The sequence below is a fragment of the Gekko japonicus genome, unplaced genomic scaffold, assembly GCF_001447785.1.
Source record: "Gekko japonicus isolate JY-2015 unplaced genomic scaffold, Gekko_japonicus_V1.1 scaffold1199, whole genome shotgun sequence".
Lineage (NCBI taxonomy): Eukaryota > Metazoa > Chordata > Lepidosauria > Squamata > Gekkonidae > Gekko > Gekko japonicus.
This window is the reverse complement of record NW_015167086.1, coordinates 96,952-119,306: the sequence shown is the minus strand read 5'-3', so window position 1 is coordinate 119,306 and position 22,355 is coordinate 96,952. Positions and strand designations below refer to the sequence as shown.

The window sequence follows — 22,355 nt, the reverse complement described above, 5'->3', positions numbered from 1 at the left end:
GGATGAATAGGGCATACCTCCAACTATATATATAAAAAATGGCCTACCTGGAGAAACAGTGGTCAGATTCTCAAGAAGACAGACTAGAGATGCTATTTTAAAAGCAACATCAGCAACTCCACTGAAAATGGGAAATGCAATTATCAAGACTTTAAAAGACATTCCATTGGAAATTCGGCAAAAGAGGAAAAATTATAAAGATTTGATTGCCTTTCTTCAAACTAATGGAATAGCGTACAGGTGGGCGATCCTGGAAGGTGTCATCCTTAAGATTAACGACAAAAAAGAGAATATAGACTCCATTTTCAAGGCTTTTTGCGGCGTCAGCTTGGAACAGAGGAAGAGTCTAAGGAGGAAGAAATGAAATATAGTGACTCTGCTACTTCTGGAACGGAAAAAGACTCTGCTACAGAAACAGGTGCAGGACCTGCCAAAGTTGTCTACGATTTTAGAGACAGAAAGCCGAAGTAAAGGCAGAAGGAGTCGGAAATTGGCCTTTTGAAGCGAAGAACACGAAGATGATCAGAAAGTTTTCTCATAACAATTAACATAGTATCATATAATCATGGAAGATAAACAGGAACTCTACAAGTATATCGTGATACTAACACTTGTAGTACTAACATTTACACTAACAGAGATAAGATCTCCTCCTCTTGGGTTTTTAGTTTAGTGTGGTTATCTTTCCTTTATCCCTAGTTGTAGTTTCCCTCCCTAATTTTCTTTGTAGTTTGTAGCTAATGCAAAATAAAAAAATATCCCTTCGGGGGTTTAAAAAAAAAGAAAAAAAGAAACACTTGCGTCCTCTGCTTCCTTGAAGCCTTAAAGCGCTAAACCAGTTCCCCCCCAATAAGAAAGCCTCGCAAGACTCATCACGCACAGAAACGGGGATCCTCCTTAAGCTCTTTCTACCAAAGGAGCACACAGACACAACCTCTGGCAACAGACAGACTTGGATGTACAACCAACATGACGTTCAGAGACCATGCAGACCATCCTCCCTCAGTGATTAAATTCTCTCCTTCACTAATCCAGCCAAGCATCTAATCTACACTTTTAATGATGCAGAACACCCACGCCACTCCACGATAATCTAAACTCAAGTTTAGACCAAGCATCCTCTGGAGGCAGACCCCTCTCACTCAGCATGAATTAGCCTGGGATTGAACTGCGATCGATGCCTGAGGGACTCCGCACCTCTCCCCTCCCTCCCCTTTTAAAGCCTATCGGCTTCGCCAGACCTGGTTGTAAACATTGAGAAGCACCAGGTGATCCCCGCCAGGCAGGAAGAAGTTCATGCGGGCGTTGTCAGCATGGACCACTTTGTCCTTGGGCCGGTAGAAGATGGCGTTGTTGACCGACAGCATGGCAGCAATGGTGAGGACCTGCTCGGAGCACTTGTACCTGGACAGTCACCAGAGTGGAGCAATGGAGCCGTGTTAGGGGTCTGGCAATGCTGTAGCCAATCAGGGAACAAAAGAAACTCGAAAAGAAAAAGGAAAAATAGAACCTGGGGAAGAGAAAAATCTGGATTGGTGCACAAAACGTATTCCCTAAACTGAGCCAACTGTTTTTTGTTTTTTAAGCTTACTTTTTTTTTCTTTTCTTTTTTACCAAGGCTAGGACAGAAAAAACAAAACATCCACCTTTTGTGAAGGCACTGCAGTAAAGTATCAGCAATATGCTCAAAACGTGTTGGGTCAGCTTGGGAGAACAAATTAACTTTCAAATTGCACTTGTTGACGGATCTCCTCCTGATAAGTCCCCCACCAACCCATAGTGCCAGAGCCAGCTTGAATCCACCCAGAAGGCGAATTCGGGGGGGGGGGGGGGGGGGGGGGCAAGAAGAAAGCCACAGAAAGGCAGCCAATCCAAAGCAAGATAAAAGATGACTGGGAGGATTTTTATCATTCAGGAAGGGCTGAGTTTTCTGTAAAAACTTAAATTTCTAAGCCTATAAATTCTGGCATGCATCCAACCATTCCATGCACTGAAGTTTTCCAGCATTCCTCTCCATTCCTGCAGCCCCTTTTGACCCCTGGAAAGATTTTTTCCCCCTGGGGTCAAGGGATCCATATAGAGGACCAGCCATGTGGGCCGAATGGCTGGAGAACACAGGAACAAAAGGATGAAAACTGACCCTTTTCCTCCATGACTGCAGAACAGCAACAAGGAGCAATTTCACCCCTTTGGAAGGCCAAATGGAGAGAAATGTGGGAAAACTTTTCGTTTCGTGCAAGGCAACAGTGTATGATTACAGTGTCAATCTGGAAGACCCAGATATGAATCCCAACTCTGCCATGGAAGCTTGCTGGGTGGCCTTGGGCCAGTCACACCGTCCCAGCCTAGCCTACCCCACAGGGTTGCCGTGAGGATAAAATGGAGAAGAGGACAACGACGAAAGCCACTATGGGTCCCCCACTAGGGAGAAAGGCAGGGTATAAATGAAGGAAATTAAGGCAAAGAGTGATATGATACTGCTCACGAGGCAATACCAAAAACCAGTGGGCTGTATCTAGTTGTATCTTTATTCTAATTGCTCAATGATATTTGAGGAAATTGGAATTTCCTGGGAAGATTATGAAAGGGAGCCAGATCGGAGGCCAGGAACTGAGAGATGTATGAGGGTCACAAGACATATGAACGAGAGGAATCATGTAGCATCGGCTGCAAAGAGACTAAAGGCGGCTGAGAAGGACTCACTGTTCTGAAGCCAGAATCATCTTGGACAGCAAAGGATCTACAGGAAGCTCTGCCATCTTGCGGCCCATCTAGATACACAACAAAGGGCAGTCAAGCCTGACCAAAGAACATACCAACTGCCTCACTTAACAGCCCCATAAATCTCAGCTCAAGATATTATACATAGACAAAAGTTTAACACCCCAAAACATCAAAACCCAGTGGGATATGATAGTGAGGTGTCAGGCTTGGACTTGGGGTGACCCTGAGATCTCAAATCCCCCCTCAGCCAACTGGGTGACTTTTGGTCAGTTGTTATCTTCCAGTGTAACCTGCATAACAAGGCTGTAGAGATAAAACAACAGATGCCACCTCGAGCTTGCTAAAGAAAGGGTAAGGTGGGAATGTAAACAATACTAATTTCTTTTTGGAGAAAGAGTCATTCAACTCCACAATACATTAGGCCTTCATTTAACAGGAGGGGGGGGTGTGCAGCTGCTTCTCTACCCTTCTTCCGCTCACCCCCCACGCGTACGACCTCTAAAGATGAAGAAAATCCTCTTGAGGGTTCTTCTCAAGACGCATCCCTGATGTACACCCTTTCTTTAAACGATTCTAGTTGAAGTATGCTGATATTAGCACATATTGTTACCAATTTTGAGCCATTGGGATGTGGTGGGACGTCAACTAAATAAATGCCATATGAACAGCTACAGGACTCAGCACTTCTGTTCCCTCCCCACCACGCCCCCAAAGCCTTTGGCCCTCCCTTGGAACTGACAGTGAAAACCGCCGGGGAGAGCTGGCTAAGGACTAAGTGCCAAGGAAAAGGTGGCATCTTGAGATACCTTGGTGAGCTCGCCAAGGTGGTTGAGGGCCCCCAAGGCATAGAGTTGCTCCAGGGCGAGAACCAGGGTTTCATGGGGTGGCGGGTCCATGAAGTCAAAATGGATGAGGTCGTTGATACCTAGAGGGGGGAGATGGAGGAAGGAAGGGCTAAGAAATGTGTGTGCTCGTCTCCCCCCCCCCCAAGTATTTCCACTGCCATGGAGAACACATGAAGCTTGCCTTTATACTGCATCAGACCCTTGGGTCCATCAAGGTTGATACTGGCCACACGGACAGGCAATGGCTCTCCAGCACTTCAGGCAGACGGGCTTTTAACATCACCTGCTGCCTAATACTTTTAACTGGAGGTGCCAGGGTTGAACCTGGGACCTTCTGCATGCCAAGCAGATGCCCTACTGCTGAGCTACCCCTCCCCTCCAAGAAAAGTTTTCCCGTGGGGAAGCCCTCGCACCGCTTTGTAGGATGGAAGAGGCAACATTCCCATCCTAGGCTGCCTACCCAGGCTCTTGAGCAGCAGCACCACGTTGCCCAGGTTGGTCCTCTGAATCTCCGGCACGGTGGTCTCTTCCATCTCGTTCTTGTAGGCCCAGGCTGTGTAGAGGCGGAAGCACTTCCCTGCAGCCACGCGGCCAGCCCGGCCTGCTCTCTGGTTGGCAGAAGCCTACCAGGAAGGGAATAATGGCAACAAGTGAGGGAGAGGGCCTCGGGGGAGGATATTTTATCTGTTCGTTGGCGTTTTTTTATAGTCCACATTCCTCACTGAGTCTCAAGGCGGACTATCTCTCCTTATATATAATTGAATAGTGGGTGTCAAAGTTCTAATTCTAAAATGCACTCCCTTAGTGTATGGCTGATGGCACTGCTCCTCAGCATATATCGCCACCAATCAGAAGGCAAAGCCCGGGTCCCGCCCACACCACAACTGCTGCGACAACCTGGTCTTTTGCATATGGAAGCTGATTGGACTTCACTCCATTCCACACCTCAAACTCCCCCCCCCGCAAGGCAGTTGGAATGTCAGTTGCATATGGAATCTGCTGTATTCCGGTGGTGTGCAGGTCCCAGATTCATGTTTTAAAAGCAGACTGACACTGTTTGCCCAAAGCCAGAGCACTCTCCCAGAGCCTCTTTCTAGATCTCATATTTATTTCCACAACGGGCCTTATTTCTAGTATAATGTAAATCAATAGGATGATACATCGGGTAAGTGTGGGAGAATCTGTCCTTACCAACGCTCCCTCTAAGCCGTGGAGTCTTGTGAGCAAAAACTCTACTTTGTGAACTACTGGCATTAAAGTTGTGAGCCAGCGATTTGGCTACTGCATAAATTAAGTTTGCTCTGGAGCCATCCCTTCCTGAGCTCAGACCAAAAATGTGTGAGCCGGAGGCTGAAAAACTGTGAGCTAGCTCACACTAACTCAGCTTAGAGGAAACAGTGGTCCTTACCGTGCAAGGCTTGTTACAAGGACTAGCGAATATTCAGTATAATAGACAGGTACACAAATAGACTAATAAAACCTGGCGAACATAAATGAAGGGATTTTCTGTTAAATGGTTCTGAATCGTATTGGCTTTGCCTTTACCGGCTGTACCACTACTCCATTTTTGGTATCTAATAAGATGAACTAGCTGCTGTCTAGTATGTATAGAGTATCTCAAATTTCACTTTGTTTAACTTTGCATTCCTTGTGAATGTGGAGAAGGCAGGTTTGAAAAACACGTGCAGGGCTTATGGAAGGTTTCTGAAACGATGAAGCAGGGCACAGGTGGGAATGGCACACAAAAAATACCATCCCACGAACACTCAAGGCATTTAGAAACAGCTTGATGTTTTCATGAGTATCTTTAGATCCACAAGGATCAGAATCTCACCTTTGAACTATGCCCCCAAAGCTTAGACCTTTGGGAATCCAAATTCTTCCCAGAGGGATTTTGTGTGCAGAGTCACACAAAAAAATACCTTGATTTTCTTTACTAAAGGGGTCCAAATAGGTTTAGGATCCATCAAGAAAACGCAGTCTTTGCTTTGATGTCATCTACCCTATCATATTCCCTTGCCCAACTGGCTTTTGGACTACCCTGTAATTTATGTCTAATTCCAGATCACCGCCACAGGTTCATGCAACCTTCTGGTGCATAACTAATTTGGGGAATCAGACTGTGTGCAGGAAATGTCGGCAGTGATTCAAGATGTCTCCAAATCAGATTCCATATGACATAGTGCGGTTAGAATCTTGCGGCTTCAGAAAACCACTGCCATATGTCATAAAAGTTATGGAGAATGACACATTAGCTTGACAAACACACAAACCCTCAAACCCCTCCACCCCTTGTTATTTCACGTCTTGCAGGCTCCATATCCCCAATTATAAAGCCAACGGGAACGAGAGAGGAGGCATCGGGAAGTGCAAGTAGGACAAAGGGTTTGCTATCTGAAGGCCATCGCAGATAAATCAGTCCAGGTGAGATGTAAAAGAGATACGGAAGGCGGGTACCCGAGAGCAAGGGGTGACAATGAGTGACTCCATGCCTGTGCGAGCGTTGTAGCTCTTCTGCTTGCAAAAGCCAGGGTCAATCACATAAATGATCCCGTCGATGGTCAGAGAGGTCTCTGCAATGTTTGTGGCCACGACAACCTGGAGAAGGGGAGGAAGAAGGCACATCACTCAACTGCAGGTCAGAGCCTCTTCTCCAGGATACTGTTTATCTGACAGCGACCCCGGCAACAGTTGTGTCCCATGCAGCCTAAGCTACACCCACTAACCTGAGAATCCAAGGCCTGTGTTCATGTATCCCTGCTCTCAGAGCGAAAACCCCAGCAGTTCTAAACCACTGATACCTGAACCCACATCCCCAGGAACTATGAAGCCCTATTTACACGTTACAGTGAATACACATACAAACTGTGTAAGGTATAAGCCTGATTCTTCCTTAAATGTGTGCTGAATAATTCTTATGTTACATTCAACACATGTAAAGCTAAATGTATGACTTAAACCTTCCATTTACCTAAGCACTAGTCCCCTATTTCATTCGTGTCTCGGTTCTTTCACACAAACAGATGTTTCGCAGGGCCTGTTAGACGGAGCTCTTCCGCCAGGCTTTTGAGTAGGAGCCGCCGCCCTACTATACCACCACCGCTATGGCTACCAAGGCCCTGAGGAAACATCTCTAACATCTGAATATTGCAAAGAATGAAACATCTGTAACATCTGAATATTGCAAAGACGCCCTAGCCATGGGAAACATTACCGGGAACTCTGGACATTTGATCTGCCATCTTTGGAGTTATGTTTAATTTTTAGGATGTTTTAAGGTTGTATTGTATTGTATTGTTTTAAGCTAGTATGTATACCATGTTTTTATTATGGCAAGGTTCCCTTGCCTCTGTAAGCCGCCCTGAGCCCACTGGGGAGGGCGGGGTATAAATACGATAAATAAATAAATAAATAAATAAATACATTGCAAGAGAACGTTGCTGCCTTGGGGACCTTATATGGGTGGAAAGTTGGCATAGAAATGTTTGAAATAAAATAAAAAATAAATGTAATCGCATTCACTGTAATGTATGAACGAGGCTTGTGCCTCTTCCAAAAATCACCTCTACCTCCATAGCCTCTCACTTCCCCCCCCCCACGCTCACAGTGCTACTCCCTCCAAGACATCGGTAAGGGTAAAGCCCGCTCCTAACAACCAAAGCGCTTCGTTCTGCTCTTGCGTCTCAGCTCCTACCTTTCTAGCCCCCGGTGGGGTTGGCTCAAAGATTTTGGCCTGCATATCAGAAGGCAGGTTGGCATAGATGGGGAGGATCAGAAGCTCTGCAATTTTGGAGCCCAGGCGACGGCAGCGATCCTGCAACATCTCGCAGCAGGCTTCAATTTCTTCCTACCGACAGAAAGCGGGGAGTCATGCGCCTGGCGGGTGCACCACCAAAGCCAGAATGGGACAGGGGAAGACATATTAAGGAGACTCACCTGGCCAGTGAGGAAAACCAGGATGTCCCCTCGGGGCTGCGTAACGTGGATCTGTAGCACTGACACCACACAGGCCTCCAGGTAGTCAGCCTCTGGGGCCTAAAGGGAAATGTCGGGGGGGAAACCAGTTTCATGCCTGCATCTGACTTCAGGAGACCAAGCCCACTGTGCCACTCACCCGGGACACGCATTCACCTTCCCAACTCCTAAATGCCGGTGTCTCCTCCACAGGCCAGCTACCTTTCCCCTCTGCCATGTACTAGATCACCTCTTCCTCGTGCTCTCCTGTCCATGCAACACCAAGGATTTTCTGATAGCCTGCTCCCTTTGCCGCAAATGTTCCCCCACCCAACAATCTACTTCCCCATCCTAGTCTTCACTGTCCTGCTGGGATGTGATATAGATCAGGGATGGTTCTGCCATCCTCAATTCCACTTCTACTAAGCGCTCAATCCAGACTCTGGAATCAACAAAAGAAGTTGTTTGCAATGGAAAGACACTCTTTGGGTGAATTCACACAATCAGCGCCAACAGGGAAACCTCACCACAAGGTGAATTTCCCTCCGGCTGTTAGTTTCACTGGCAGCGTGGGATGGTGGGGAGGAAAAGGACTCCATAATTCTTTACAGGAGTACATCACTCAGAGGGATGTCAGCCATACAAATAAGACACAGATCATATCTTCTCTGGCCACAAGCATATCAAGCTTTCTACTAACAGAAGAACAATGCTGTTCTTCCCAGGAAACTGGGTGATGGATATGCCTTATAGAAGAAGAACATTCTGAAATTCCTCACTCTCTAGAAAGGCTAGGATAACCTGAGGTGTCTGAAAATCCTAGGTGTGTGTTTGGGGTGGGGATCCTTTTGAAGGGGGACCTTTTGAAAGGCTTCAGGGCTGGGGGAAGGTGTAGACTGGATGCATCACAAGCAAGCATGGATCCACTCTCAAGCCTCTCTAACTAAGCAGTGGCTGCCCTCTTTGGGGCTAGAACAACATCCCCTTTTTCTGTGCTTCTCAACAGTCTGTTAGCTGCAGGCAAACCCAGGGAAGTACACACATACAGAGTGGGAAGCAGAGATTATCGAGCTGAAGGAAGATAAATTAATTTAAAACAGGGGAAACCCAATGCTGAAACACACCAGATACGCCCAGTAGCTAGGGCTGAATGCCTTCCACATCACCAATTCAATTCTGAACAGAGGAATCAGTATTCTGGGACTCTTTGATTTTTTTTTTCTTTTAGTTTTTTTAAAGTGACGTTTCTAGACCTTATGTTAGATCTAGGGGCACAGATCATCTGATGTGGCTTCCTCAGTCTGTCTGTCTGTCTTTCTCTCTCTCTCACACACACACCCCACAGTCCTCTCTTCTTGCAACCCATGCTGACCTTAGTGTAGTAGATGTCGACAGGGAAGCGGCGCCCAGGAATGCGGAAGATGGGGGCATCGTCAAAGAAGGTGGAGAAGCGCTCTGTGTCCAGGGTCGCGCTGGCAATCAGCACCTTCAGCTCAGGCCGGAAGCGAGCAATGTCCTTGATCAGCCCAAAGAGGATGTCTGTGTGCAGCGTCCGCTCGTGAGCCTCATCTATGATGATGACACTAAGGAGGAAGTTGGGGAGCTTGTACTACAGCACTGCGGATTACTGACACAGCACTTGTAAGTCTGCAGACTTTTGATACAGTCATCCTATAGAAGGCCAGTATTTAACTGAGGAAGACAGAAACCTCTCAAGACCACACAACGAACCCTTCCAGGCTCAAGTCAAGTGTGTCCCATCCACTGGACTACACCGTGCCAGAGGGCTATCTAAATGCCACCCTTGGATTAACTCTTGGAATCAGTACAGGGACAGAAAAGCTGAATGCTTTTCTCCCACAGCATGACATTCCTTGCTCAGTGGAGAGAAAGTGGATAGAAGAAGAAGAGATTGGATTTATGCCCCGCCCTTCACTTGGAGTCTCAGAGCGGCTTACAAACCCCTTTCCCTTCCCCTCCCCACAACAGACACCCTGTGAGGTGGGTGGGGCTGAGAGAACTCTGACACAAACTGCTCTTTTTCAAGGACAGCACTGCCAGAGCTTGTGACTGACCCAAGGTCACATCAGCAGGTGCAAGTGGAGGAGTGGGGAATCAAACCCGATTCTCCCAGATTAGAGTCTGTGCACTTAACCACTACACCAAACTGGCTTTCTCTTTTCCCTATAGTACTAGAACTTTGGGGGGGGGGGAATACCCAATGAAATTGATAGGCAATAGGTCCAGGATAGACAAAAGGAAGTAGTTGTTCACTCAAAGAGTAATTAACTTGGGAATTCAAGGTTACAGGATGTAGTGAGAGCCCCCAGTTTAAAAGGTGGTTCAACTGCTTCATGGAAGGTAGGTCTATCAATGCCTCTAAGCTGTGTTGAGTAAAAGGAACCTCCATATACAGAAAAAGCAATACCAGTGCTGGGAGGCAACAGCAGGGGAAAGCCTTGCCCTCTGTGCCCTGTTCACTGGCCCTCCAGGGCACTGTGTCAAACTGGATGCTGGACTTGACGGGCCACTGGAGAACTCCTCTTATGTTCTTTGCAGTAATGCCAAAACTCAATGCCCTTACTCAAACTGAAGTCCTTGCTGTGGAGCATTTTGTGGACCCTTCCTGTTTCGGTAGCACAGTTTATCCTGGCCCTGTATTTCCATCAAAAGCCTTACCTATCCATTGTGCTGTGTGCTTAACATGATGACAGCAACTGTGTTCACAGATCACACCTAACTCCAGTGAAGTAAAAACGTGCTCAAACCCAACTGGTTGCCAGGTTCTTTTTCACATCTTGCTCTCCCCCCACCTGTGGGAATAGGAAAATCTCTGCGAGGCACACCCGGAGAGGCTCCTGTTTTCACAGGGAGGGCTCCTGTTTTCACAGGGAGTCACAGAAAGATTGGCAACGGGAGATTCTTAGCTGAGTCTGCATAAGTCTGTTGTTTTACTGAAGAGTACAATGAATTGCTGAGAGCATACAAGCTTTGCAACATTCAAGGATAATCTTGCCTGTGAAGAGTACATAGTGTGATTTTTGCATAGAGGCCACTAACTGTAACATTTTCTCACTGTGCCTTGTGTGAGCTGCCTGACTCTAATAAAAACGCTGCTCTGAGCCTATCAGAGGGAGTTCAGTTTGGTACAGAGAGAGACATAGAGAGACAGAGCCTGATCAGCTTCAAGAAATCTCTGTGTTGTGTCGTTCTTGAACCCTACAAAAGTCTACACCCACCCACTCCCAGAGAACTGTTGATAAGAACTAACTCCAGATACTCTTGACATAAGAATCCAAGTACATGAGTCAGGTGTCCCCACATCTAACTCTGGTTAACCCACATGCCTGCGCTTGCATGCCAGGGGTAACTGGAGGTGGCTTTTAACTGTGATCCTCTGTGCAAGAAGACAGAAGCAAATTGCAAGAGCCTGGCAGCAAGCTGGGTGAATGAACACTTTTACTCATCACCATTAAGTGTGACATCTGAATGCAGAAGCAGCATGACTTGCCTTTATGCCAGGGGCACAACGGGATTCTGCCAGATTCAGAAAAGCTGGCTTCTGAACACAACTGGACGATAAGACTGACACAAACATGTACAAGTGCTGGATTCAAGGGAAGGGCGGATCCCCCAGAAGGCCTACCATAGTACTTCCTGGTAAGAACTGCTTCCATGCTCCCCCCACCCCCCCAAACTTTGAAGACTAGGAAACTGCTGTCAGTTTTTGTTTCTAACACAGCAAATGAGATGCTCAGGCTTAGAAGCGACAACCCTTGCTTGGAAAAAACACACACCTTTTCAAAGTTGTACTCGGACATACTCTGGTCCACATTAAACTTTCCTCCAGACTCACTCACGTACTCAGAAGAAGGGACTCACTAGCTCCACTGAGTTCCCAACAGCCCTTTAGTACAGGAGTCAAAGCTGCTGCTCACCTGTAGCTGCTCAGGTCCGGCTCAGTGAGGAACTCCCTCAGCAGCATCCCGTCTGTCATGTATTTCAGCACTGTCCGCTCTGAGGTGCAGTCCTCAAAACGGATGCTATAACCCACCTGCAGAAAGGCAATTTTTACAGACATGGAGACACTCCTACAGCCCCCACTAGAGTATGCTCAAAAGGAGAGACATGTGAGATGTGAGGTGAAGGAAGGGAAGACTCATGATTTCCCATACAGGGTGTGGAAGGATATCTGACTTGAGCTCAAAACGGTCCACAGAATGTAACTCAAATAAGAGAACTTGAAGGGCAGACACACTTATTCCCCATTAAAGGTAAAGGTTTCCCTTGCTCGAAAGCCAGTCGAGTCCGACTCTAGGGTTCCGGTGCTCATCTCCGTTTCCAAGCCGAAGAACCAGCGCTGTCCAAAGACATTTCCGTGGTCATGTGGCCGGCATGACTAAACACCAAGGCTCACGGAACGCTGTTACCTTCCCACCGAAGCGGTACCTATTTATCTACTTGCAATGTCTTGCTTTCGAACTGCTAGGTTGGCAGGAGCTGAAACTAGAGACGGGAGCTCACTCCATCATGCGGCACACTCGGGTCTCGATTATAGGGATGTGCATTTCGGGATCCCGAGCCGAAAAAAAGCCGAAAATAACAATTTTCGGCTTTTTTCGGCTTTTGGGATCCCGAATTAGCCATTTATGAGCTTGTCCGAATCCCGAAAAAAAATCCCGAAAAATTCGGGTCCATTATAACCAATGGGGCCATTGAAGTCAATGGCAAAAATCCTCTTGAAACTTTATCTCTTCTTTCTCTAGCTCCTGCACCTCCCCAGAAATTGCTGTAAAAAATCAGAGGACCATCAAGGAATGTGTGGAAAGTGATTTGAGGAGCTGTATGGGCATAAATCTCTCCCCCCCACACACACACATACACATACACACTCTCCTGCAAAGGAAGCAGGAGCATATGCAAGTGGGATGGTGGAGTGATTTCTCCCCCTTCCTTCCAAAGCATACCATCCTATGACTTCTTTTCCTTGGAGTCCAGAAAACTAGAGAAAGGACAGGAAGGTGGCAAAAAAAATTAAAAATCCAGCTGCCTGTATCTTGTAGTGGTCAGTACTGCCTACCCTGACTGGCAGTAGATCTTTCATATCACCTACTACTCAACCCTTTTAACTGGAGGTGCTGGGGATTGAATTTGGAACCTTAGAAAGCATGGAAAGCAGATGCTCTACCATGGAGTCATGGCCCAACCCTGTGTCTTCTGCAAGATCCTCTTGATGGAAGTTGGTTTCCAATTCTACCTTCATTAATTTACTTACCTCCTCTTTTCCCAGTACAGTGGACTGGAGACAGAAAATATCTGGCCATTTTACAACATTTCTATCAAATGCTTTAACCACTGGAGATTGAAAAGTGTTGGGTTTTTTGTGTGTGTGTGATTTAAGGAAACCTGTACCTATTGATACCTGTGTAACCTGCTGAAATTCTTTTAAGGATGGGATCTTCTAACTGCTACACCAGTGCACGCTCACACATTGTCACACCTGCTAATTCCTATGAAGTCTGCTGGTTATGTAATTCCATTACTATTTTGTGGAACAGGCAGTTTTGCTTCGTAACTAGAATGTCAAAATTTCAGTAGGGATAGCCTCTTATTGAATGATGACTGGCAGCTGACAAGCAAAGGAAATAATTTTCTCCCACTTTTATACACTTTGGATTAGTGCACTGTAAGCTCTTTGATTAGATACATCATTTTGTTTATATAGATGGAAGTACACCTTGGTTTGTTTATGAGGAAAATGAGCCAGGAAGTCTTCTGGCTTAATGTGCACCCTCCTTCTTCTCTTCCCCTTGTACGCAGAGCCTAGATTTTCTGTTTCAAAAGAAACTGCAATTTGTCATCATGCCTGAATTCAGGCACTTTAACAATTTGTTGCTTTTTTCTTTCCTACACATCAGTATTCTAGAAATAAACTATAGTTTGTGCAACTGGAGCACCATAAACTGCACTTTCTTTCAGACCAGGAAGTTTTCAATGTCCACTTCATGAACTTCCTGGCTTTCCTTTTCAGAGCTTCTCTGATCAGTAATTCTTGAGCAATGACTAAAAGAGTACTAAATTAGTTTCTAAGGAAAATATGATAGACAAGAATTTAGCCACTGATAAGTAGGGATGTGCAAAAAAAAAAAATTCGGTAAAATTCGGATTCGGGTTTATTGGACCCGAATTTTTTCGGGAAACCCGAAAAAACCCGAATATCTATACCGGTAAAGCATAGATATCCGAAAATTTTCGGGAATCCCGAAAAATTCGGGTCCATTGTAACCAATGGGGCCATTGAAGTCAATGGCAAAAATCCTCTTGAAACTTTGCGGGGGGCTGGGGGGGAGGGGGTTTGGGGTAGAGGCTCCAAACTTGGAGGGTGCTCACTGGAACCTCTTCCCAACATGCCCACCAAGTTTCAAGGCGATTGGACAAGGGGGTACAATTTTATGGCCCCCCAAACAGGTTGCCCCCAGATCAGCCTTCTGCAGTTTATTCCCGGTTTGCCGCCGAAATTCGGCGGCAATTCGGCAACATTGTATCATATGGCCCTTGGAGTTGGAGGCTCCAAACTTGGAGGGTGGTTACTAGAACCTCTCCCCAACACACCCTCCAAGTTTCATGAAGATTGGACCAGGGGGTCCAATTCTATGGGCCCCCAAACAGGTTGCCCCCATCCCATTGTTCTCTATGGTGGGAAAAAATGTAATTTTTTTCCCACCATAGAGAACAATGGGATGGGGGCAACCTGTTTGGGGGCCCATAGAATTGGACCCCCTGGCCCAATCTTCATGAAACTTGGAGGGTGTGTTGGGGAGAGGTTCTAGTAACCACCCTCCAAGTTTGGAGCCTTCAACTCCAAGGGCCATATGATACAATGTGGCCGAATTGCCGCCGAATTTCGGCGGCAAACCGGGAATAAACTGCAGAAGGCTGATCTGGGGGCAACCTGTTTGGGGGGCCATAAAATTGTACCCCCTTGTCCAATCGCCTTGAAACTTGGTGGGCATGTTGGGAAGAGGTTCCAGTGAGCTCCCTCCAAGTTTGGAGCCTCTACCCCAACCCCCCTCCTCCCCAGCCCCCCGCAAAGTTTCAAGAGGATTTTTGCCATTGACTTCAATGGCCCCATTGGTTACAATGGACCCGAATTTTTCGGGATTCCCGAAAATTTTCAGATATCTATGCTTTACCGGTATAGATATTCGGGTTTTTTCGGGTTTCCCGAAAAAATTCGGGTCCAATAAACCCGAATCCGAATTTTACCAAATTTTTTTTTTTTGCACATCCCTAGTCTCGAACTGCTGAACTACTGACCTTCCATAGCCTGCAGTTCAGCGTCTTAACCACTTGAGCCCTCGCAGCTCCTTATTCCCCATTAGAAAAGGGTAATAATGAAATGCTATCCCTGACCACTATGATGGCTCCGTCCACTTCCCTCCCTCAGAGGCAAGATTTTTCCCTGCATTTTTCTTTCCCTTCTGTGACTGAGCCACCCTAGTTATCTGTTTTCTTCTTTCCTGAAAAATTCTGGCTTTCTCACCCTGTCACATTATAATATTTTGGCAGTTTGCTAGGCCCGGGAACCTGAGGGAAGGAATGGGAGCCCCCTTTAACTTATGACTTAAATGGCACTCAAAAAGTTTCTATATTTCAAAATAACAAAATATTTTATTCAACATAGGAGGAGAAGGTCAGGTAAAATCAGGGGTAAAATTTCTGAGGTATCTCAATACAGATAACCCTGAGGTAAAATAAGTACATGCACAGACTTTAGTTCTTATACTTAAGGCTAATGAGAGTTTCTTAAGCTATTACTTACAATCTTTATGTTGAAAGTCTTTTGTTCCAGTGTTTCCCTAAACATAGTATACTTTCTTGAGTATTCTCTGACCCTTTTGGTTTCCAGAAGGCTGGTACATTCTTTGACGTATCCAAACCCCTTCTCTTGAAACACTAGTACTTGTCTTGAGTTTTTAATTGACTCTTAAGGTCTCCAAAGACAGTTTCTAACCAGATCAAGGATCTCTGCACTCTTCAGAGCTAACTCCCTGACTGGGTAGGGAAATTCTTTTCACTCTGGAAGATCTATCCCCTTTCTTTGGCCTGAATGGGGGTCTCTGTCTAACTACCCACTCATCAATGTTCCCTCTAAGCTGTGGAGTCTTGTGAGCAAAAATTCTACTTTGTGAGCTGCTGGCATTAAAGTTGTGAGCGAGCGATTTGGCTACTGCATAAATCAGTTTGCTTTGGAGCCATCCTTCCTGAGCTGAGACAAAAATGTGTGAGCTGGAGGCTAAAAAACTGTGAGCTAGCTCATGCTAACTCAGCTTAGAGGGAACACTGCCACTCATCCTTGCCAACTTTCCCCCAGTTCTACTGTCTGTGTTAAACTGCTCTCAGTTAGGGCTGAATTCCAAAACTGTCAGTACTCTTCTCATTTAGGGCTGAAATCAGACTTCCTCTCTCCTCAGCATCCAGTTCAGAAGTCTTTCTCTGCTCAGCTGATGTTAATAAATCAGATCTCTTGGAACAGCCTTTCACTAAGGATTAACTCTTCACATTTTTATCTGTTTACACAGCACTTTAAAGATTTTTAAAATGCAGTCTGTCACAACCACAAGTGCCAACAGTCATCCATGCTTGCTGTACTGCCTCCAAACTGAGAAGAGACAGTGACCAATGACTGCCAGATGGAATGTGGATCCCATTCACAAAATCTGGGTGCCACTTAGGTTAATATCTGCTCTCACTTTTCCAGCTCAATTGCACAGGAGAAGGACTGGGCCTTCCCATCTACAAAGCATCTTTGGACAAAACTGGATATACTGGCATTAGAACAATTACTAGAAAAGTGCAGTCAATGTGACGCTCTGGGAAGAACAGGGGGATGAGATATGACCCTTTCCCCCACCACATACTTCATTTCCAAGTTTGACCCCCATTTCCTGGGAGACGCGGGCAGCAACACTCATGGCTGCCACTCGCCTGGGTTGAGTGCAACCAATTTTCATTCCTTTCTCTGTGTACCCCTGTTGGGAGAAAAAGAAAATATTCAGAATAACACACCACATACTCACAGTCTGCATTTATAAAGACTGTTTTGCCCAGGAGCTTCTTCACACAATGCATGCTTAACATACCAAACTGGCTTTCAGAAGACGGGACAGAGATTGCTGGAAGAGATGGGCATGAACCAGCTGACTAACTAAAGTTCGTCCTGAATTATAGCTAGTTTGTGGTTCGCAAAGTGATGTTTGTGAACTGAAGGATGCTACAAACTTCCATGAATTTTGATGCAGTTCATGAATAGCAGAAAGCAGGAATTTAAACCTGTTCGGTTTTAAATGGCTGGGAGCTATTTAAACCACTGCTTTCTGCTCCCTGTGGCTTTCTGTGGGGAGTAGAAAGCTGGGGTTTAAATGGCTCCCAGCCATTTAAACCAAATAGCGGATGATGGCTCTATCTATGGCTGGTAGCCATGATCAGTGTGTGGCACTTCTAGGTCCAGAGTCAGCTTGCCAACTACTGGGGACCAATTTATAGGGAGAGGCCTTCATTATCTGCTGCTTCTAAGTGTCCCAGAAGAATATGGCTTAGCCCCTGTTGGAACTGAGAAGCTAGGCTAGATAGAATTTCATTCATAAAATAATGACAATTCTACTGGTATGTCAGTAGGCAAGACACCCAGGGTCACACTGCAATCCAAGGAGGGAGGGAAAAAAGGATAAGCAACTGAAGCAAGCAACTGATTCTGTGCACCCAGCCCAGTCATGGGTGTGGCACAGCTTTTGCAGTCCAAACACTCAAGGATGATTTTTATCCTTTGGTGCTGTACAAAACAAGTCACAGAATTAGCTTTTCTTCAGGTACTGGCAGGTTCTAGCTGCCAGGGGATACGGCAGCAAACCCCCTGCCTTATCACCACAACCACTCCTCCTAGGTCCACAGCCCCCGTTTCCCTCCCCCTTGCCTCATCAGAAAAAAGTCTAAATCACTTTCTGACAGCACACTACCAGTGGGAAGGGGGCCATTTTTGCCAGTTCCCTTCTCCTACTGCAGCCCTGACGTGGGACAGCCCCGGCTAGCCCACTCTCATCAGATCTCTGACGCTAAGCAGGGTTGGCCCAGGTCAATATTTAGATAGGAGACCACCAAAGAAGTCCAGGGATGCTATGCAGAGGCAGGCAATGGCAAAAAACCTCTGAATGTTTCTTCCTTGGAAAACCCAATCAGGTTGCTATTAAGTTGGCTCTGACTGGACATTATCCCCTCCCGCCCAGAAAACAAAAACTGCAGCCCACTGGACTCCCTGGGAATGTTGGGTCTTGAGAACAGGGAACTCTCAGGAACGATATGGGAATGAAGTGGATGCCTAATAGGGGCTACTTCCGCTGTTGTTTCTATTCCCTGCTGATGCTGGCATAAAGACAGAAATGGGGACAGGGCATCCACAGGACATGCAGCGTGGTGGATCTGACTCCATCCTGGAGGGTCTTCCTTTAATTCCTGAAGGCAGCATGGTGGCTTAAGGACATGGGAAGGGATGTGACAACGACTGCATCTAATCCCCAAACCTCCTGCTGACTCAGCTGCTGTTGCTTAGTTCTGCTGTTCTTTCTGCTCCCTATTGATTGAGTTATTTTAAAAGTTCAGGGCATTATAAATAAAATCACATTCATTTTTAATATCTCACTGAAGCAACTAGGGCCAGATAACTTCTTTTTGAGGTTGACTTTTAGAAACAGCAAATTTTTCTGTTCTTGTTCCTGCTCCAATAACTAGACACCTCCCATTCATTCCTGCCATTCACAGCCTTGGCCAGCGTCTTTCCTTATGAAACTCTGTGTGTCTGTGTGTGTATAGTGTCAGCCAGAAGCCATTCTGACCAGCATCGGGGTCAATGGAAGGCCTGGATGGCCAAATGGAAAGCCAGAGTTTGCCTGGATGGGCCAACTACATCTGGGTAGGACACCCTCCTATCGATTTCTAGCCAAGATCTGCAGAATCCTGTAACAACGCCCCCCCCTCCCCCGGGGTCACATTACCTCTTCAAACAAGTACTGTGGGATTTGAGTGGTCTTGCCAGAGCCTGTCTCCCCCTCGATGATGAGCACCTGATGTTCACCAATGGCAGCCAGCAGGTCTGCACGGTAGGGGAAGATGGGCAGGCTGTGGCGCACCTCCTGGATGGACAACCTCTTGCGCTCAGCCTCTGATAGATCCGTCTTCTCTTCCTGGGAATGATGGAAACAAAGCAGTGGTAATGATGAAGCTTCTACAGAACATCAGACTACTTGGTAGGATTCAGAGTTCCATACCTAAATTCCCCTATTGGAAAAACCCATTTCTGCCAGCGGGATTGTAGGTGATCCACAGCTTACTGGTTGAGAGCACATGCTTTGCATGCAGAAGGTCCCAAACTCAGTCTCTGGCATCTGCCTGAGTTAAAAGATCTCAGCTTAGCGAGAAAGAATTTTAACTGCCTGAGACCCTGGAGAGATACTGTTACACAGAACTGGTCTAAATAGCCCACTAGTCTGACTAATTAAATGGCATTCAGATACTCATCAACCAACCTATTTTATATAAAGGCAACATGATTATGTGTGCTTCCTCTCTGTTATGAATTTCAGTTTACATACTGGCTAGTTCAAGACTCAGGATGAGAAGCAATAAGTCAATATAAAATAAAAACACAACACACTAATGCATCCATGGGGGGGGGACATCTTAAAATAAAGAGAAATTATGCTAAGGGTGCTACTCAAGGTGCTTCTCCAAATTCGGCCACTCCGAACTCAAAAAACCTAGGCTAGTGAACCATAATTGAATTAGCAAAGTCCAACCCTCCTTATTCTCATCCCTAACTCCAACCAGAACATCTCCTGATGAGGTATAACGATTTGAGTGGCTCTGTCTTTGGATCTAGAGAAGGGGTTAACTCTTTTCTGGCTGTCCTCCTAGCATAGTTCTTTCTTTCACCTACATTTTCAGGAGAAGTAAAACAAGTAGCCAATATAAATACAGCCTCATTCCCAACTGATCAAGCATGCAGTTACCTTGGCAGTCAACCCTCCCTTTCTCTTGACATAGTCACTGGCCAATCTGGTGTCACGTGACATCACACCCGCACACACTTTGCTTTATCACCTTGCTCTGGCTCGTGCCCCGCATCTGCACAGCGTTCACAAACTGGATCATCTCGTCCTCCTCGAGCACGTATTCATAATCTTTGTGAGGATGGCGCTGGCTGGCGTCCCGGGCCCCGAAGCGCAGGGCAGCTGCTCCAATGTGCTCTTCCTCCCAGCGTCGCTGTTCGTCTCGTGGGGCTGAGTGATCCTCTGACTGAGGCTCCTCATAGCGATCAGGGATCTTCTGCAAGGCAGAAAGAAACAGAAAAAGACTCAGGCACAGAATGTCCTTTTTATGTGATGTGCAGCTTGATTCCTTATGAGGGGATCAGGGTGCTGAAGCCATAATCACAGCCCGATCTAATGCACACAGACACAGAGGTGAGCCCCACTAAGCTCAATGGGGTCATACGCCAGAGCAACTGTAGCTATGACTGCAGTTTCGGACACCACAGAGAAGGATGATCTGGAAGTCATGGAACGAAGCTGGTTCATTTTAGTACTTTATTTCCTTTTTGAGGGAAAAACAATAATCCCAGACAGTGAACAAATCAACAAGTGTCAAAAAAGCATAAAAACCCTCCATACAGACTTCTCGTAATCCGTCCCCATTACTTGCCCATGACCAAGAAACAGAACTCAGGGAACGGCTATGCAAATGACTGGGGAAAGTATGCACATAAAAACTGGTCTGGCCCTGGCACCTGGGGCAAAAGCGGAGGCCAGGCTGGGTGTGCGGCGGGAGCGCCCTCGCGCTCCTTTGTTCGGCTCGCCCCTTCCCAGACTCAGCGTCTCTTTGTTGCGGTATTCACTCCATAAGACGCACACCCCCCCTCTTTTTTTGGGGGGGGGAGTGCGTCTTATGGAGCGAAAAATACGGTAGATAGGACCGAACTGCAGAAACAGCTGCACCTCATCAATGGGAATTCTTTTGTTGGAACAGATTTTACATGCTTGAGATAAAAAATTCCAGGTATATCAGTTATTAGTAGTGACTGCAAATGTTATATTCTTGGAGAGGAAGAGGAGGAGGAGACTGGATTTATACCCTGTCATTCACTACCTGAAGGCGTCTCCGAGCAGCTTACAATCTCCTTTCCCTTCCCCTCCCCACAACAGACACCCTGTGAGCAATGCTTCCCTCTAAGCTGTGGAGTCTTGTGAGCAAAAATTCTACCTTGTGAGCTACTTGCATTAAAGTTGTGAGCAAGTAATTTGGCGACTGGATAAATTAGTTTGCTCTGGAGCCATCCTTCCTGAGCTAAGACAAAAATGTGTGAGCCGGAGGATAAAAACCTGTGAGCTAGCTCACACTAACTCAGCTTAGAGAGAACACTACCTGTGAGGTAGATGGGGCTAAGAGAGCTCTGAGAGAAGTGCTTGTGAGTGAATAGCTCTGAAAAAACCTGTAACTGACCCAAGGTCACCCCAGCAGCTGCATGTGGAGGAGTGGGGAATCAAACCCAGCTCTCCCAGATTAGAGTCTGTGCTCCTAACCACTACACCAAACTGGTGTATTGCTCTGTGCAAACTGTACAGTCTCCCTTTCCCTCAGCCTGCCAGGGGAAAGCTTTCAGAACAGCACCACAGTAAAGGAGGTATACGTGTCTGTTAGGAGGGCCAATCACTAAGCAAAACATGTGGTGCATTTATATATATATCATTAATAAAGAAAAGTGAATTATCAATGGAGCCAATGTGGTGTAGTGGTTAGATGACTGGACTAGGGCCTGGGACCCAGCCTTGCAACATGCCTCCGGTATAGCCAGGGATTCACAGACCACACTTATTCCTACATCAAGGGCAGGAGCCAGGGTAGCTCTCATCGTAGCTTTCTGGGAATAAATGGCCTGGAACACCAGAGCAGCTCCACAGGATCTCTGGTAAAGGTCCTTCCTCAAACTGCCTCGAGAGACCCTCTACCTGCGGCCACCAGAGGATGGAACACCAGGCCAATACCCCTCCCTTCGTCAGTCACCTGGATAAGGCTCCTGACTGATCTGTGCACGGGATCCTTACCTTGCTGCGACTCTCCTCGGGCATATAGTAGCGATTGCTCTTCTCCAGTTTCTCCTGCTCTCCAGCCTGCTTGTACTGCTTTGCCAAGTCCCGCACTTTGCGCTTGTACTCCAGCTCCTGCTTCTCAGAGGCTGTCAGCTCCAACTCTGAGAAGAGGTACTCCTCATCTTTAATCTCCGCCTCCAGGTCCTCTATCTTGTCCTTCTCCCGCTTGGCCAAGTATTCTCGGCGAGACTTCTTACGCAGCTCTGGAATCTGCCAAGATACACGTGGATAAGATGAGCAGAGGGGATTTTTAAAAAATCATAGTCCCAAACTCTAGCTGTAAATGGGATCTACTAGGTTTTTTAATACCGGCCACCAAGTAAGGGAAGAATGACACTTCCTTCCTGTTTAGTAGCTGCCTAGCCTTCCCAAATTGCCCCGTGACAAGTAGCTATATGCAGGCAGAATTTATTTACAATATTCGATCTGTTCACAATATTTATATCTCAGCTCTTTGCACGAGTTTCTGTAACTCACAAAGTGATAAAAACAGAACATCTTATAAAAATATCAAAACTGAAAAAAGTACACATAACAGCAGTTAAAACAACATGAGATGAAACCATCCTGAAAGCGGTAGAGCATAATACCTTCAAAATAGATACAACGGTACAGGCATAAAAATGGAACAACT

General features: G+C 46.4%; 1 protein-coding gene across 1 annotated transcript in view; it reads right to left on the bottom strand.

Annotated features, from left to right (window-relative positions):
* Positions 1-22,355, bottom strand: part of DHX16 (DEAH-box helicase 16) — a 31,656-nt gene that overhangs the window by 5,458 nt on the left and 3,843 nt on the right. Inside the window, exons 5-17 of the mRNA XM_015412844.1 lie at positions 21,677-21,931; positions 19,677-19,901; positions 18,572-18,760; positions 16,445-16,555; positions 11,462-11,577; positions 8,896-9,106; positions 7,506-7,604; positions 7,264-7,416; positions 6,027-6,167; positions 4,030-4,192; positions 3,531-3,649; positions 2,704-2,771; positions 1,242-1,404 (exon numbers count right to left, since the gene is read on the bottom strand). Of these exons, the coding sequence (XP_015268330.1) occupies positions 1,242-1,404; positions 2,704-2,771; positions 3,531-3,649; positions 4,030-4,192; positions 6,027-6,167; positions 7,264-7,416; positions 7,506-7,604; positions 8,896-9,106; positions 11,462-11,577; positions 16,445-16,555; positions 18,572-18,760; positions 19,677-19,901; positions 21,677-21,931 (2,013 nt within the window). The remainder of the gene's footprint in view (positions 1-1,241; positions 1,405-2,703; positions 2,772-3,530; positions 3,650-4,029; positions 4,193-6,026; positions 6,168-7,263; positions 7,417-7,505; positions 7,605-8,895; positions 9,107-11,461; positions 11,578-16,444; positions 16,556-18,571; positions 18,761-19,676; positions 19,902-21,676; positions 21,932-22,355) is intronic.